The sequence below is a fragment of the Scylla paramamosain genome, chromosome 7 (genome assembly GCF_035594125.1).
Source record: "Scylla paramamosain isolate STU-SP2022 chromosome 7, ASM3559412v1, whole genome shotgun sequence".
NCBI lineage: Eukaryota > Metazoa > Arthropoda > Malacostraca > Decapoda > Portunidae > Scylla > Scylla paramamosain.
The window spans coordinates 23,762,782-23,782,561 of record NC_087157.1 but is presented as its reverse complement, the minus strand read 5'-3'; the positions used below and the strand labels follow the sequence as shown (position 1 = coordinate 23,782,561).

Sequence of the window (19,780 nt, the reverse complement as noted above, 5' to 3'; positions counted from 1 at the left end):
ACCAGAATGAGAAGAATGAATATGGGAGTGAGTGTGGAGATAAGGTATGTGTGCTTTTTTATGCAGATAATGTAGTGGTTATGAGTGAATCAGCAGATGAGCTTCAAAGTTTGTTTGATGTTATAGATGGGTACGGAAGGGACTTTGGTGTGAGATTTAGCAATGAGAAAAGCAAGGTCATGATTGTGAATAGGTCAGAGGATGAAAGAAATTCAGTGTGGAGACTGAGAAGGAATGTCTTGTGATAGACAGATGAATACAAGTACCTGGGAATGTGGATGAGTCCAAATGGCTGTGTGAAGGCAAAGAATGGAAAGATAAGCATGGTGAACCAGTGGGTGGGTCATCTAGGAAGTGCAGCAAGGATGAGAGCTAGTAAATGTGACGTGCTGCGAGAAGTTTGGAAGAGCTTGGCTGTTCCAAACATTATGTATGGTATGGATGTAATCGTGTGGAATGAGAATTAATTAGAAAAGTTAGAAGTAGGACAGAATAGAGTAGCAAGGATGGCACTTAATGCACAAAGGTATGCAGCAATAGAGGCCTTGTGAGGGGACATGGGTTGGAGTACTTTTAGAGAGAGAGACATGCAAAAGCAACCTTGAGGTACAAAGCTAGATTAGAGCAAACAGATGATGCAAGACTAGTGAGAAAGATGTTTCTGTGGAATGTTAGGAGTAGCAAGTGGGGGAAGAAGTGTGTTAAGATGGTATTAAAGAGTGGTTTGGAAACTAGTTGGGTTTGGAAACTAGTTGGGACAAAACAATACAAGGGGAACCATACCTGTGGTCTCTTGAGGCTGTTTGCAACTGATACATGGTCAGCCTCCCATCCCATGAGCATGGCTCTCACACCTTGGGATTCACACCATAGGAAGGAGGTGTACAGGAGGAGGAATGGGAAGGGACAGGAGAAATCATGTGGAGAGAAACAAAACAAGGGGAGAATAAGGCCAGGCAAAATTTGTCAAACATCAAAGTGAGGGCCAGGGTCTGAGGCCAAGATGGCAAGCATCCCCTCTGTATTGGGCCCCAGCCACCAGATCTAAAGCCTCCCCACCCACCATATTGGCAGCAGGCACAGTATTAAGGGGGTATAAATTGTGGTCATTCCATTACCAGCATAGCACTCCAAGGTTAATAGATTTTTTCATAGGTAGATGTTAGAGGTTGCTGTCCATCATATACATAGGTTGTTGACCTACAGTCACGGTCATTGAAGATATGATCCCTAAACAAAAGTAATAAAAAAGTGGGGCATGGTTAGAAAATGTACTAAAAACTAAATCCTGTACTCACAGATTAATATTTTATCATTTTACCCTTGCTCTTGATTACTTGCTGGAGCCTTCTAGGCATGGATTTAGCCAAGTTTTCTAGGTAATCCTTATCTGAGTCTTGCCAAAGCTTCATTATACCTTCCTTCAGCACGGTGGTGGATGTGGTCATCTGGAGTGACATGGTTCTTGAGCTAATCCCAGCAGCTCTCTATAGGATTCAGGTCTGGGGAGTTTTCAGGCCAATCCAAGATAGGAACATTAACACTTTAACACCAATCTAATTTTATGACAGGGGACACTGTCATGTATAAACATGGCCCCCTCATGTTTCTCAAAAAGTGGTAATATGCTCTTTTAACATCTTCAGATAATTACTGGCATGCATGGTTACATTTTTTGGCATGAAATAATCCCCCCCAATTGCATCTTTTGCACCACTAAACCCATTCCAGGCCATAACATAATGAGGGTAGTTCACACTTTTCACTGTATACTGTGAGGCAAACCTGAAAGGAACTTTCATCATCATTTTCTTCCCAGTGCTCATATTTCTTGGCAAATTCAACTCATTTTTTCTTCATCTTGGATGAGAGAAAGGAAGATCCAGGTCCTTCTGCAGCCTTTGTCGCACAGTTCATTGGCTCATTTTTTTTAAATTAATTAATTAATTAATTAATTGATTAATTGATTAATTAATTAATTAATTAATTAATTTATTTATTTAATTTTTTTTTAGCTGCTAAGAGTGCCTTTAGATCAATTCTGGGATTGAGAAGAAGGGATCTTTTTATCACTTCTCTCTTCAGTAACCAATCAGCCTTCTTATTTGTCTTCTTAGGTGGTCCAGGACGGGATTTTGGTGGTGGTATGATGCCTGGTGGAAGCTCATGAGAGGCTGCCAAAATGTGCAGGATGGTAGCTTTGTTGCAACCATTTCACATTTTCTTTAATTGGCACATTTTCCTCTCTTATGGTGATTATCCTATCCCTTTTCTCTTTGCTTGTGGTTGTTGCACCCATATCAAGTGCTCAGTAAAGGTAATATGCTGGAAAAAGCAGTTGGACACAAAATTAACAAGCCCAGTGAAAGGAATTAATAAAAAAAACCTGCTTCTACAGGACTGCCTGAGATACACTAAGGAACAGGTGGCTCAGATGCCAGGAGTCTGATACAGATGATTTCTGGGATTCTTTGGCCACAGGATTTGTGACCACCATACACATTGATTTCTATGAGCAGGTCACCTCTTCCATGACTGTGACTGTATATATGAGGTATACCATAAATTACTAATTTCCTGGCCAGAAATCAGGGGTTGATCTATACTCAAGATAACCTATACTCAAGGAAATACTGTAAGTATACTTAACTTAAACAAAATCCAACAGAAATATGACCATGAAAGTTTTTTGTAAGCAGTCGTTACATCAGCACATTTGAATTGTTCTAGAATCCAGATGAGGAAGTACATTATTTTTTATTTTCAGTTTGTGGCAAAGCTGTTTTCTTGAAGATGTACCATAAGCTAGCACAAGTATCTTTTTTGGTAGATAGAGTTGCATTCCTAATACCATATTGTTATTGATTGTCTGAAATTTACAGGCTTTTGGATGAGTCCCCACATTGGCTGATGGTGCAAGGAAAGGAAGAGGCAGTCCTTAAGGTGGTGACTCGAGCAGCAGCCCTGCATAAAGTTGATCTTCCTTCTGATTCTGTTGATAAATTAATGAAGGAAATAAATAGCATGGTAAGTTTAAGTATGTAATTTTGAAGCATACACACACACACACACACACACACACACACACACACACACACACACACACACACACACACACACACACACACACACACACACACACACACACACACACACACATGAAAAGGAGAGATTTTGTTGTGAGGTATATTCCACCTAAAACAGGATCTTGGGGAGAAGCAGAATATGCCAAGATGCTGAGTGTTACAAGATTGTTATTAATGGAATTGATGAAGGAGAGTGACAAACTTGTACTTGGGTGACTGTAATTGTAAAGAAGTATGGTGGGAGGAACTGACAACTGAGGGAGGTGAAAGTTCTTGGGTAAATATATTGCTTAACATGATTATAGAGAACACAATGACACAATGAGTTTAGTAAAATACCAGATATAGAAATAATGATAAACCATCATGACTTGACCTAATCTTCACCAAAGAGCTCAAGATAATTAGAGAGGTTACATGCTACCATCCTATTGACAAGAGTGACCACATGCTGACTGAACTGGAACTGAAAGATATATTATTTGTAAGGAAAGAAAAACACAGGGATGGGAGATTAGTTTATAGTAAAGTCAAGAGACAGAATGGAGCAACTTTTCATGGCAGAAATGGGTGTAGAAGATGAGTGGAAGCTCCTGTTGGGTTGAACAGGAGGTGTGGTGAGGCAAAGGAAACAAGATACAGGGCATGGAAGAGATGGAGCTGGAGACATCTGGAGAGGTTGCTAGAATATACAAGTGCAAGAAATTAATATTTATAAATACATAGGGGGAGTCGAAAAGAATTATGAGAACATAATTGACAAATATGAAAATCAACCAAAACTCTTCAATAGATATGTGAGTAGCAAATTAAAAATAAACAAGAAATAGGACATTATGCAGAGATGGAATAGAGTATGAGGGCAATTTGGAAATGGTTGAGATGAGCACTTCCAAGCATTCTTTATGAGGGAGAGTAATCGGAATGAGGAAGGACAGGAGCAAGAAAGATCAGTTCCTATGGGACCATGGTTCTCAACTGGGGGGGGCCACCCTCCCTTTGTGGACACTCCCAGAGGGGCATGAGCACAGGATAGGAGGGGAAAAAAACCACGGAAAATCATGGACTCACTGGCTATCAGTATGAGATGCAGCTATCTATCTGTCTATATATCTATCTATCTATCTATCTATCTATCCGTCTATCTTATTCTATCTATCTGATTCTATCTATCTATCTATGGTGGCATAGTTAGAGAGGGGTTGAGTAGATGGTGCAGGGAGGAGGGGGGACCCAACTGCATTGAACCAGCTTTAAGGGGGGCCTAGCTTGTAAAAGGTTGAGAACCCCTGCTAAGGAGGATATAGAGGTCACAGTCCATGAAAAAAAGTTAATGAGAGAGTTGGAAGTAAGGAAGTCACATGGACCAGATGGAATTGTAAACTGGAAATTAAAGGAATGTAGTGAGAAGCTGGCAGATAAAATACATAGCATTATAGATAGTTCACTAAAGGAAGGAAAAGTCTCAAGAGATTAGAAAAAAGCAAATATTGTTCCAATGTATATCAAGAAGGTGACAAGAAGACCCAAGCAACTACTGATCAATATTGCTAACAAGTGTGGTTGCCAAGATTTGGGAAAAAGTTATTAAGCACAATTGAACTAAACACCTGGAAGTGAACAGCATACTAACCACACAACAATTCAGATTTAGAAAACTTTAATTCTGTACCACAAATTTGATGTCTCTACTCTAGAATAATAGATATAATTCAAGAAAGAGTTGGATGGGTGGACTGTGTGTTCCTTGATTTGAAGAAGGTTTTTAATAAGGTGCCACAGAAAAGATTGCTAAAGAAACTAGAGACAATAGGAAGAGTACAAGGAAAGCTGCTAGATTGGATGAGTGACTTTTTGAAAGACAGGGAAATGAGAGTGATAATTAGAGACAAGTGTTCTCCTTGGAAGGAAGTTATCAGTGGGGTCTCACTTGGACCAGTATTGGTCCCAGTTATGTTTGCAATATATATTAATGACACAGATGAGGGAATTAATAGTCATATGAGTTTCTTTTCCAATTATGTTAAACTAATGAGAAGAATGAGTAATGAGGACTATTGTGGAATGATTCAAAAAGACCTTGATAAAGTATGGGAATGGAGCTGCAAATGAGAAATGGAGTTCAACATCAATAAATGCAGTGTCATGGAGTTTAGAAAAAGCAAGCAAAGGATTTCAGGGCAATATAAACTTGGAGGAGAGATAATAAAGAAATCCAATTTGAAAAGAGATCTTGGAGTATTTGTATCAGATAACATGTCACCTGAGAAACGTGTAAATAAAACTGTAGGGGAGACTTACAACCTATTGACAAGTATAAGAGTGACATTTACCTGTATGGATGAAAAATGATAAAGAATCTGACCTGCACTCTGATAAGGCCAAGATTGGAATATGCAGCAGCAGTCTAGTCACCAAGCACAGAAAAGAACATCAGGAAACTTTAAAGGATTCAAAGAGCAGCAACAAAATTGGCTCCAAGCTTGTTAGAAATGTCACATGAGGAGAGGTTATTAAAACTGGAATTGGCAACACTGGAACAGACAACACTGGAACAAAGAAATATAGACAAGTAATTGTATTTGGTTTAAAGGAAGATAGAATAGTAAGCAGAATTCAAAGAGAGGAAAAGGAAAAGAAAATGTTGAATAAGTTACTGATGAAAGTGATGGGTGAAGACAATCGGGTAGTAAAGCAAGTGGAAGAGTTCCATAGAATTGGGAAATATGAAGAAGAAAAAATGAGACCCATAAGAATAAGGTTTACAACACAGGTACAAGCAGAAGTAATTAATGGATCTTGGAGGTTGTCTGGAGATCAAGAATATAAGAATATATGGATAAACAGGGATATGGATGAGATTGAAAGGTTGAAGCAAAAGGAGCTGGTAAATGAGGCTAAACAAAAAAAAAAAGAACAAAGAATGGAGGAGGAGAAGAAGTTTTCTGGAGAGTAAGAGACATGAGAATAAAGAAAACAGTAAATAAAGTATGTTATACTAATGTGAATGGATTATTGTCAACAAAGATGGAATTAAATGAGTTATTAAACAGAACTGCACCAGATGTTATATTATGTGAGACAAAATGGAAAAACAAATGGGGAACTCCTGACATTGGTGATGATAAATATGATTTATGAATGAAAAATAGAAGTGACAAGGGAGGAGGGGGAGTGATCATTATGACAAAAAAGTGTGTTAAAGTGGAGAGGGTAATAAAAAGTGAAGACAAGTCTGAAATTCTACAAGTGATGATTAGAAGTGGAAATGGAAGGATAATGAATTATGTAGGAGTGTATGTGCCACCTATGACCAGTGCTTGGCTAAGAGAAGAGCACAAAAGAAATGCTGGTAGATGTGCTAAAAGGTCTTGAAAAGATAATGATGGAAAGTAATGATATAGTTATTGTTGGTGATTTTAATTGTAAGGAGATAAATTTGGAGACATTGACAACTACTGGAAGTGAAAACTTGTGGAGTAATAGACTGTTAAACTAGGCAGTGGAAAACTTAATGACTCAGTGGGTTGATTGTGATACCAGATTTAGTGGAACTGATAAACCATCAAGACTTGATTTAGTGTTTACTAAGGACATGGAAATTATTGAAACTATACACTATGATAGCCCTCTAGATAAAAGTGATCATGTGTTGATGGAATTTATCTTGAAAAATGAAAATATAATCATTGATAAAAATTATAAGGTGAAAAGATTTAAATATAGTAAAGCTGACTTTGAAAAATTAAGAAAATATTTTGTTGCCGTGGATTGGAAAGACTTTGAAGACGCAGAAGATGTTCAGGAAAATGGGATGAATTTATAAGGATATGTAATTCTGCTGTGGAGAAATTTGTACCTAGAGGAGGAGTAAGATGTAGAAAGAGTAAGTAATAGTTCAATACAAAATTCAAAGAGGCTAGAAATTGTAAGCTAAATGCTTGGAATAAATGGAAGAAGAGGAAAACTGAGAGCAGATGGGAGGAATATATTGATGTTAGAAATAAGTACATTGAGATAATAAGAATGGAGAGAAGAAACTATGAAAGAGATATAATAGATAAGTGTATAAATGAACCCAAACTGTTCTTTAGACATATTAATGGGAAGATGAAGAAGAAGGAAGGTATTTCAAGATTGAAAGTTGAAGAAAAAATCTATGAGGATGCACAGGACATGGCGCAGGTTATGAACAATAGTTTTAGATCGGTATTTACTGTGGAAGGGAGTTTGATACTGGAAGGGATAAGTTGGTGAGTTGGTCTCATTTATGAGGAAATACTTAAGATGATGGAAGAACTTGATGTAAATAAAGCAACTGGTCCAGATGGAGTATCAAATTGGATATTGAAGGAATGTAGAGAACAACTGGCTGATAAAATTCACAGTCTGGTGGTGACATCACTATCACAGGGAAGAGTACCGAAAGATTGGAAGAGAGCAAATATTACACCAATATTCAAAGGAGGAAATAAGGAAAACCCACTAAATTATAGACCAGTGTCCTTGACTAGTGTTGTAGGAAAATTATGTGAAAGAACAATAAAGGAAGGATGGATGGAACACTTGGAAAAAGATAAAGTTTTGGTAAATTGTCAATTTGGAGTTAGGAGGGAAAGATCATGCGCCATGAATTTATTGTCCTTTTATTCAAGGGTGGTCGATATTGTGCAGGAGAGAGATAGATGGGTGGATGGTATCTAATTAGACTTGAAGAAAGCATTTGACAAAAAACCGCACTAAAGATTGCTATGGAAGATAAAAAATTATGGAAAAATTAGAGGAAGACTGCTGGAGTGGTAGGAGGATTACCTGGATGATAGAGAGATGAGAACTGTAATACAAGACCAAAATTCATCTTGGCTGAAAGTAACTAGTGGTGTTCCACAGGGGTCAGTGTTAGGACCAATAATGTTTGTAATATATGTGAATGACATAAATGAAGAAATAGACAGTGATATGAACTTATTTGCGGATGATGCTAAGCTGATGAGAAGGGTAGAAAATGTAAAAGAATGTATGGTACTGCAAGGTGATTTAAATAAGATAAATAGATGGAGTAAATCTTGGCAAATGGAATTCAATCTAAATAAATGTAAAGTAATGGAGTTTGGTAAGAGTAAGAAAAGAATACAATATCATTATGAGATGGATGGTGTAAAGCTACAGAAATAAAAAAAGGAAGTGGATTTGGGAATAACATTTGCTGAAAATTCTACTCCAGACAGACACATAGATAAAATTACTGGAGAGACGATGAATTTGTTTAAAAGAATAAGAATGTCATTCTCATACTTAGATGAAGGAATAATAAAAAAAAGTTATTGATTTCCATGATAAGACCAAGATTGGAATATGCAGCAGTGGGGTGGTCTCCTCATATAAAGAGGGATATTATAAGATTAGAGCAAAGAGTACAAAGAGCAGTCACTAAGATGGTTCCGGAGTTGAGTAAGTTGACTTATTAAGAGAGATTAAGAATGTAGGAAATTCCTACCTTTGAAAATAGGAGAGAGAGAGAGAGAGAGAGAGAGAGGGATTTAATAAACATCTATAGAATGATAAATGGTATGGAAAATGTGGACAAAGAATGTTTTATAAATTTAGACACACAGAGTACAAGGGGACACAGTAAGAAGTTGAAGAAAGTTAACTGTAGAAGGGACAAAAAAGTATAGTTTTTCTCGCAGAAGTGTGAACAAATGGAATGAACTCAGTGAAGACGTTGTCAATGCCATGACCCTCCATGCTTTTCAAACCAAACTGGGTAGATATAGAGATGGGATACTATGAGATTACTCCCCTCCCGTAAACTGAATCTGGAAGAGGACAGCATCACCAGGAAAACCTAGAGATATTGTTTGTAGGGTCAGAGTGAGTGAGTTTGGTCCCATAGGTGAGGAAGCAGTGAATGCTGTGGATTCATGGCCCCAGCTGACAGGGTAATTTTCTAAACAAAGATGGCCTCTGTAATTCCAAAATCATTTTCACCTATGGGTGAAATGAACTTTGATGGTTTTAATGACAATGACCAAAATGAAAGTAAGCAGGAGGTGAAAGTAGTGTTGGAAATAGTAAATTCCTTTCAGGATAAGCTGGAACAGAATCTAGGAAAAGATGGTGAAATTTTCAAGCTGACAACAGAACTGGAGGAGATGAGAGTGAGAGAAAAACAAAATATTAAGAAAAATGAGGAATTACAAAACAACATGGAGAAAGTAATGAAAGGAAACAAAGACTTGAAAGCAGAGTCAATGAAAGGTAAGAAGAGAGTGAGAGATGAAGTGAAAGTCTGGAAAATAAAAAAAATTATAAAGCGAATGCTGATTTCAAGGAAAAATTAAAAAGCATCTGAAAGAAAACACAAAAATGTGGAAAAGGAACTGGTAAAGGCATTGAAAAACAATGGAGATCCGGTAAGAGATGCAGCAGATAAGAAGGAAAGCGTTACAGTTTATGGAATTAAGGAGAAAAATATAACACATGTTGAAAAAAGATAAAGAAGAAACAAAAACAGTGAAGGACTTGCTGAAGAAACTAAATGAGGAATATGACACTAAATTCAAAGAAGTGGAAGAAGTAGTTAGACCATATCTGGATGCCAAAATGAGACCTATGAAAGTAAGACTAAAATTACAACAAACAGCATTCAAGATACTAGAAAGAACATCCAAATTAAGAGAAGTAGAAGATTGCAAGGATATATATATATATATATATATATATATATATATATATATATATATATATATATATATATATATATATATATATATATATATATATATATATATATATATATATATATATATATATATATATTAGGAAGAACAGAAATTAAAAAGAAAGAAAAATTTTGAAAGAAATGTATGAAGAGGCTAAAGAGAAAAATGAATCAAGAACAGAAAAAATAAATTTCTTTTTGGTGAGTTTTGGGAGACAGAGTGAAGAAATGGTACATAAAGGTAAAGAAATAAATGGAAATAAAATAGAAAAAAAATAGTAAAAATGAAAGACAAATTGTGATGTATACTAACATAGACAGATTGGTACACAGAATACTGGAATTACAAGACTATTTAAAAGAGAAAAATCTGAAGATGTGTGTTAATGGAAACAGCTAAGAGAAGAAAACCAGATAGTCATTAACAATAACTGCAATATATGAGAAAGAGACAGGATTGGTAAAGGAGAGGGAGGTGTAATGATAATAACAAGAAAAGAGGTAAAGACAAAAATAATGAAATATGGAGAAGGAAAAGCAGAAATAGTGAGTGTTAACTTGAAGGATAATAATGAAGAAATACTAACATTAATAACAACCTATGTACCACTTGAAACAAATTCTTGGAGCAAGAAAGAATAGGAGAAAATAATAGAAGACACCATTCAGTGTTTGAGTAAATTAATCAAAAGTTATAAAAGACTATTATTAGTTGGTGACTTCAATTGCAAAGAAGTAAATTGGGGAATGTTTGAAGGAGGAAATAAGACTGAATGGGGAGAAAAATTTCTGAATCTGACTATGGAAAATAGGAGAAACTATGAAAAAGCAAACATAGATGACCTCAAGAAATTTTATAAAGAAATGGACTGGAAAAAGCTGAAAAGAGCAAATGATGTACAAGATAAGTATGACATTTTTATGGAAATACAGTGGAACCTCAGTTATCAAACATCTCCCATTTTGAACAAATCAGTTTTCAAACAAAATTTTGAACTCATTACTGCTTCGGATGCAGTACCATAATTTGGTTCTCGAACAAAGTTATTGATTTCAAATATTAAAATACAAAGCAAAAGCTGCCCTTTATTACCAGTTTATAGTTTCTTTAATTATTTACTTTGTTTTTATATATTTGGAGAGAGAATGTAAGACAGTAATTCAATCTTTGAAATAAGGTAAATGTGATCCCGTTGAAGAGTCGACGTAAACAAACAGTTTTCGGCACTCAAGAGTAATCATGAGCTAGTTGTGGCTCTCTCAATGACTCCCACTGCCATCACTACTGCACAACTGCATTTTTTGCAGTAACTTTTCCCAGCAGCAAGATGTCTAGGTGTTTGGCAGTAAGTAGGTTGCTCCTCTCTGTGTCCCTCCGTAAGGTTTCCGTCACTAGATTGGTGACAAAGAGAATACCTGCATGGTCTAAACAGTATCTTCTGATGAGTTCTGTGTCACTAAGTTCATTCAATACATCTTTTCAGGATAAATAATTCACTATGTAACATAATTCTTGTCTTTGACAAGCGAGTGTTATTTTCCAATTCTTTTCATTGCAAAACAATAGAAAATGTCCATTATTCCTGTCAAACTTTGCCTTTGTGGCTTTTAGAATGATTTTTTCCCCCAAATTAGCTAAATTTCACCATTTTTCTAGATGGTGTCACAGAGAACTTTTTTGCTCTCATGTTGATGAATTGACCTCATATGTAGCAGAATACATCTGGAGAATGATTGCACCCTCTTGATGCCATTTCACTTCTTGTGATGTGTCTCCTCAGGCAGCCAAAGCTAAACTGATTGGTGGTCCACAAGTCCCTACTTTTATATTGTCAAACAGTACTCTAGAATATTCTTAGTCTTTCTAGAATGTGTTCCAGAATGTTCTCAATCTTTCTAGAATATTCTTGAACCTACTTTAGAGTATTCTGAATCATTCTAAAAAATTCTTGCAGATTCTAGAAATTTTTTGATACTTATACATATTTCCACTGTATTCTAGAAAGTTCTAGAACATTCTGGAAATGTTTACATTGAATGGAATGTTCTAAAAGGCTCTAGAAATTTGTAAAAGTGTCTGATAGAACATTCTGGAAGATTTGAGATTTCTGAAATGTAAGCAAATTCTTCTAAATATGAGAAATTTCTTGCTAGATCTGGTAAGTTCAAGAGTGATCTTATTAAAATTCAAAATTTTTAGAATGCAGTCTCATTTCTTTCATTGTTTTAACTTATTTGCAATATTTCAAAAGCAATTAGATAAGCAATTGAGATTTTGCAGTGGTCTTTACCTGACATGAAAACCAATAATAACCCATACTATAATGAAATAAGGCAAAAATGTAAATTCATTGTTCTAACCACAAAAGCAAAGTTTTAGGATCAAAATAACTTTTTTATATTTTGCTTAGATGGAAATAACTTGAAAATTATGGTTTGAGGCCAAGGATAATGTAAAAGTGAAATTTTGTTACATGGTGATTATTTGTGAGCTGGAGATGTTGTGAAGCAGCCATCTTGGCTGTGGGAGCATCTGTCATAAGCCACTAAGATAGAGTAGGCTGGTGTCTGGGAACAGATTAATCCATTTTACATTGACTCCTATGGGGAACACAGTTTCAGTTTTTGAACATTTCTGATTTTGAACGATATTCAGGAACGAATTAAGTTCTCGAACCAAGATTACACTGTATATGATACTGGAGTGAATAAATTTGTGCCATTATACAAACTTAAAGAAAATGAAAACAGGTGTAGTTCAATGCAAGATGCACAGTGAAAAAAAAAGACAAAGCATGGAAAATAAAACCATGAAAATAAAGGAGACTTTAAATAGCAAGAAATAAATATGTGTAAATAAGGAGAGGGGAAAAGAAAGGATATGAAAAGGATATAGTTGGAAAGTGCAAGGACAAACCAAAACTGTTCCAATCTAAAAGAAAACTAGAAAAATTAGAGGATGGAAATGAAACATATGAAGACCTAAAAGACATGAGTGAATTGCTAAACAAAAAGTTTTCACAGAAGAATCAGAATTTAAAGAACCACAAGACAAGATGACAGAAAAGCAAATATGGGAGATTATGGAAATTAAAGAAGAAATTTATAAATTGATGGAGGAACTGGAAGAGAGGAAAGCAACAGGACCAGATGGAATAACAGGTTTAATTTTAAAAGAGTGCAGGAAACAATTAATTGAACTGGTATATGACATAATAAAGTGCTCATTATCAACTGGAAGAGTGCCTAAGGAATGGAAAAGAGCAGACATAGTGCCACTTTACAATAGTGGAAAGAAGAACCAGTAAACTATAGACCAGTATCAATGACAAGCATAACATTTAAGATCTGTGAAAAGTGATAAAAAAGCAGTGGACAATTTCTAGAAAAACATGATATAATAACAGAAAAACAGTATGGCTTTAGACAAAAGAAATCATGTAATCAATTTGATGAGCTTTTGTTCAAGAGTGACTGATATAACACAGGAGAGATATGGATGGATAGACTGTGCGTATTTAGATCTAAAAAAAAAAAACTGCATTCGACAGAGTTCCCCACGACAGGTTATTATGTAAGCTAAAAAATATAGGAGGATTAAGGGGAAAAAAAAAAAACTGGATGGAAAGCTACTTAAATGGAAGAAAAATTAGAATGGTAGTTAAAGATGTTAAATCAAAATGGAGAAATGTAGATAGTGGAGTAGTCTCCATATCTACACTTGTCCAGTTTTTCCTTGAAAGTTGTGCACACTCATTATTGATACTACATTCTCACTGAGCTTGTTCCAAACTCATATATTTCTCTGTGGGAAACTATATTTCTTTATGTTATTCAAGAACCTTCCTTTTTTTTTTTTTTTTTGCTGTGTCCTTATGTGGCTTTGGTATTTTGAAATATATATATATATATATATATATATATATATATATATATATATATATATATATATATATATATATATATATATATATATATATATATATATATGGATAGATAGATAGATAGATAGATAGATATTTATTATATATATATATATATATATATATATATATATATATATATATATATATATATATATATATATATATATATATATATATATATATATATATATATATATAATTATTATATTATATATATTATATAATATATATATATATATATATATATATATATATATATATATATATATATATATATATATATATATGGATAGATAGATAGATAGATAGATAGATATTATATATATATATATATATATATATATATATATATATATATATATATATATATATATATATATATATATATATATATATATATATATATATATATATATATATATATATATATATATATTGTACTTGGTCCTGCAGCAAGTCAGGCACCAGCAAATCATTGCCATCTCTTTCAAGAAAATTATTCAAATGCATGAAAAAAGAAAGTAAGTTTTTTTGTTGATAACAATAAATGTAATTATGAATTTTAATGAGCTTAAGTCTTTCTTTAATGCAAAGTAAGTTAGTTACTTTAACATAACAGATCTGATTATATTATTAATCCTACTTATGATTTTTATGTGAAAAACTCACGTTGGGTAATGTATATATATTAAACTGTGATTTAATTTATCATACAAGAAAATGGCCTCATAAGACTGAAACAAATAATCAATGCTAGCAAACAAGGATTAATGCAAAAAAATAATTTAAATGAAAAAATATTTAAATAAAAAAATCTTACTTAAATCAAATATAACAATTTTTTTTATGTTTTAGAAAAAAAAAAATCATGACTTTTTTCAACCCTGGCTGGCACCAGTACCTTTCCTGATCAACATAACTGATATGCCTGAAGGAGTAAAGAGTTACATGGGCTTGTTTGCAGACAATGCAAAGCTACTAAGATATATGAGACAATAAAGACTGCAAAATTCTACAAGGGGATTTGAATAAAATCTGGGACTGGAGTAAGAAATGAGAAGTGGAATTTTATGTGAAAAAAATGTCATGTAAAATGGGAAAAAAGTTGAGAGCAAAATGGTTATATAAAATGGGAAATGAAGAAATAAGAAAAGTACAAGAGAGAAAAAGATCTGGGAGTGATAATATAGGATAGTCAACAGTTGGAGAAGCATGTAGAAAAGATATTTAGAGATACATATAAAATGGTGAGAAATATTGGAACAGCATTCTACTACATAGATAAAAATATGATGAGAAAGATGATGTATTAGACTTGCTTGTTGTAGTGGTTTGTAGAGTGCTCCCAGGGTGTGCAGAGTGCTGCTGAAGGGTACCAAGCAAGGAAAGACAACATGGTACTAGGATGCATTATATGTATTAATGGAATACTGTTATACAAGGAAGCACCAGGCCGCCAGCATCTACTCCAAGGCAGAGGTGGATGCTGAATGACCGAAACAACAAGGAACATGGGAGACAATAAGAAGGGCAAGGGGACACCATGTATGACTCTGTCCAAAGACAATGACACTTGGACAATAATTATCACCATGATTAGACCAAAGTTAGAATATGCTGAATTGATGTGGTCTCCCCATAAGAAGAAACATAGAAAAAAATTAGAAAGGATACAGAGGATGGCAATGAAGATGGTTCCAGAACTGGAAGAATTAACATATGAAGACAGGTTAAAGGAAATTAATCTACCAACATTGGAACAAAGAATAGAAAGGGTAGACTTAATACTAATTTATAAATTGTGGAATAGAGTGGAAGAAAGATAATGAGCAACTACTGTGAAGAGAAGTAGGAAATACCAAAGCCACATGAGGACACAGCCAGAAAATAAGAAAAGGTAGGTGCTTGAATAACAAAGAAATAGTTTCCCACAGAGAAATATAGGAGTTTGGAACAAGCTCAGTGAAGATGTAGTATCGGTAATGAGTGTGCACAACTTTCAAGGAAAAACTGGACAAGTGTAGATATGGAGATGAGACCACATGAGTGTAGCTCAGGTCCTGTAAATTACAACTAGTAAACTAGGTAAACTAGGCTCTCTCTCTCTCTCTCTCTCTCTCTCTCTCTCTCTCTCTCTCTCTCTCTCTCTCTCTCTCTCTCTCTCTCTCTCTCTCTCTCTCTCTCTCTCTCTCTCTCTCTCTCTCTCTCTCTCTCTCTCTCTCTGTTTGAGGAAATTTTACGTTGACAGTTGTCACAACCCATATTATAAATCTTGTTGAAACATAGTGATGTGAGTCTATCATTAAGACAGGCTTGCAGTTTGGGGCTTAGTTGTACCATACAGAACAACAAGAGCATGACCTCTAATCCTTCTGCTTATGCTATCACCCTCTCTTCTCCATTGGGCTCCAATCACAATCTCATATCTGTATCTAGTCCTATCGCTCCAATCCCTCCTCAGGATCCCCCTAAGAGAAGGTGCCTCTGGCATTTTGCCTCTGCTAGTTAGGGGACCTGAGGAGCTATTTCACTAATTTTCCTTGGAGTGACTACTGCTTCCATTTCAGAGACCTGTCTTTGTGTGCCAAGTGCATAACAGAGGTGATAATGTCTTTTTTTTTTTTTTTTATGTAGGAAGGACACTGGCCAAGGGCAACAAAAATCTAATAAAAAAAAATGCCCACTGAAATGCCAGCCCCAGTCTGGCATGGAGGTGTACATTCCTCACTTTTCTCGACCTAAACCTTCCAAACCTTGGTTTAATACAGCTTGTTATCATGCTATACATGATAGAGAGGTAGCCCACAAAAGGTACTTAAGCCTTCCATCACCAAAATCTGATGCACTTTATATTTCTGCCCGAAACCATACCAAGTTTGTTCTCCAACTAGCCAAAACTCCTTCATTAACAGAAAGTGTCAAAATCTTTCAAGATCTAACTCCCCTTGTGACTTCTGGCATCTAGTCAAAAATATCCCCCAATAATTTCGCTTCTTCTTTCCTCCTTTATTTCAACTAGATGGCACCACTGCTATCACATTTTTTTTTTTTTTATGTAGGAAGGACACTGGCCAAGGGCAACAAAAATCCAATAAAAAAAATGTCCACTGAAATCCCAGTCCCATAAAAGGGTCAAAGCAGTAGTCAAAAATTGATGAATATGTGTCTTGAAACCTCCCTCTTGAAGGAATTCAAGTCATAGGAAGGTGGAAATACAGAAGCAGGCAGGGAGTCCCAGAGTTTACCAGAGAAAGGGATGAATGATTGAGAATACTGGTTAACTCTTGCATTAGAGATGTGGACAGAATAGGGGTGAGAGAAAGAAGAAAGTCTTGTGCAGCGAAGCCGTGAGAGGAGGGGAGGCATGCAGTTAGTAAAATAAGAAGAGTAGTTAGCATGAAAATAGCGGTAGAAGACAGCTAGATATGCAACATTGCGGCGGTGAGAGAGAGGCTGAAGACAGTCAGTTAGAGGAGAGGAGTTGATGAGACAAAAAGCTTTTGATTCCACCCTGTCTAGAAGAGCAGTATGAGTGGAACCCCGCCAGACATGTGAAGCATACTCCATACATAGATGGATAAGGCCCTTGTACAGAGTTAGCAGCTGGGGGGGGGGTGAAAAAACTGGCAGAGACGTTTCAGAACGCCTAACTTCATAGAAGCTGTTTTAGCTAGAGATGAGATGTGAAGTTTCCAGTTCAGATTATAAGTAAAGGACAGACTGAGGATGTTCAGTGTAGAAAAGGGGGACAGTTGAGTGTCATTGAAAAGAGGGGATAGTTGTCTGGAAGGTTGTGTCGAGTTTATAGATGGAGGAATTGAGTTTTTGAGGCACTGAACAATACCAAGTTTGCTCTGCCCCAATCAGAAATTTTAGAAAGATCAGAAGTCAAGTGTTCTGTGGCTTCCCTGTGTGAAATGTTTACCTCCTGAAGGGTTGGACGTCTATGAAAAGACATGGAAAAGTGCAGGTTGGTATCATCAGCGTAGGAGTGGATAGGACAAGAAGTTTGGTTTAGAAGATCTGTAATGAATAATAAGAAGAGAGTGAGTGACAGGACAGAACCCTGAGGAACACCACTGTTAATAGATTTAGAAGAACAGTGACCGTCTACCACAGCAGCAATAGAACGGTCAGAAAGGAAACTTGAGATGAAGTTACAGAGAGAAAGATAGAACCCGTAGGAGGGTAGTTTGGAAATCAGAGCTTTCTGCCAGACTCTATCAAAAGCCTTCCTTCTTCCAAGGCAGCAGCAAAAGTTTCACCAAAATCTCTAAAAGCTCTCTCTAAAGCTGAACTCTTCGCTCAAACCTTTGCTGAAAACTCTACCTTTGACGATTCAGGGCTTGTTCCTCCCTCTCCTCCACCCTCTGACTACTTCATGCTACCTATTAAAATTCTTCAGTGATGTTTTCCATGCCTTTGCTGGCCTAAACCCTCGAAAGGCTTATGGACCTGATGGGGTCCCTCCTAATGTTCTCTGTAACTGTGCCTCCGTGCTTGCACCTTGCCTAGTCAAAATCTTTCAGCTCTGTCTGTCAACATCTACCTTTCCTTCTTGCTGGAAGTTTGCCTACATTCAGCCTGTTCCTAAAAAGGGTGACTGTTCTAATCCCTCAAACTACCATCCTATTGCTTTAATTTCCTGCCTATCTAAAGTTTTTGAATCTATCGTCAACATCTGTCACTTCACAACCTTATATCTGATCACCATTATGGGTTCCATCAAGGCTGCTTTATTGGTGATCTTCTGGCTTTCTTTATTGAATCTTGGTCATCCTCATTTAGAGATTTTGGTGAAACTTTTGCTGTTGCCTTGGATATATCAAAAACTTTTGATAGAGTCTGGCACAAAGGTTTCATTTCCAAACTACCCTCCTGTAGCTTCTATCCTTTCTGTAACTTCATCTCAAGTTTCCTTTCTGAATGTTCTGTTGCTGCTTTGGTAGACAGTCACTGTTCTTCTCCTAAATTTATTAACAGTGGTATTCCTCAGGGTTCTGTCCTGTCACCCACTCTCTTCTTATTATTCATCAATGATCTTCTAAACCAAACTCCTTGTCCTATCCACTCCTACCTTTATGATACCACCCTGCACTTTTCCACGTCTTTTCATAGACGTCCAACCCTTCAGGAAGTAAACATTTCATGCAAGGAAGCCACAGAATGCCTGACTTCTGATCTCTAAAATTTCTGATTGGGGCAGAGCAAACTTAGTATTGTTCAGTGCCTCAAAAACTCAATTCCTCCATCTATCAACTTGACACAACCTTCCAGACAACTATCCCCTCTTCTTCAGCGACACTCAACTGTACCCCTCTTCTACACTGAACATTCTCGGTCTGTCCTTTACTTATGATCTGAACTAGAAACTTCACATCTCATCTCTAGCTAAAACAGCTTCTATGAAGTTAGGCATTCTGAGATGTCTCCACCAGTTTTTCTCACCCCCCCCAGCTGCTAACTCTATACAGGGGCCTTATGTGTCCATATATGGAGTATGCTTCATGTGTCTAGGAGGGCTCTACTCATACCACTCTTCTAGACATGGAGGAATCAAAAGCTTTTCGTCTTATCAACTCCTCTCCTCTAACTGACTGTCTTCAGCCTCTTTCTCATTGCGCAATGTTGTGTCTCTAGCTGTCTTCTACTACTATTTTCATGCTAACTGCTCTTCTGATCTTGCTAACTGCATGCCTCCCCTCCTCCTGCAGTCTCGCTGCACAAGACTTTTTTCTTTCTCTCATCCCTATTCTGTCCACCTTTAATGCAAGAGTTAACCAGTATTCTCAATCATTCATCCCTTTCTCTGGTAAACTCTGGAACTCCCTGCCAGCTCCTGTATTTCCACCTTCCTATGACTTGAATTCCTTCAAGGCACTTATCCTTCAATTTTTGACTACTGCTTTGGACCCTTTTCTGGGACTGGCATCTCAGTGGGCTTTTTTTTTATTGGATTTTTGTTGCCCTTGCCCAGTGTCCTTCCTACATAAAAATATAAAAAAAATAAATAAAAAAATGAGTTCTGAGTTGCCTCATGGTTC

The 19,780-nt window shown here is 36.0% G+C and overlaps 1 protein-coding gene across 1 annotated transcript in view; it reads left to right on the top strand.

The window, feature by feature from the left end:
- Window positions 1–19,780, top strand: part of LOC135102244 (organic cation transporter protein-like) — a 125,839-nt gene that overhangs the window by 62,562 nt on the left and 43,497 nt on the right. The window contains exon 8 of the mRNA XM_064007124.1: window positions 2,883–3,027. Coding sequence (XP_063863194.1) covers window positions 2,883–3,027 — 145 coding nt within the window. The remainder of the gene's footprint in view (window positions 1–2,882; window positions 3,028–19,780) is intronic.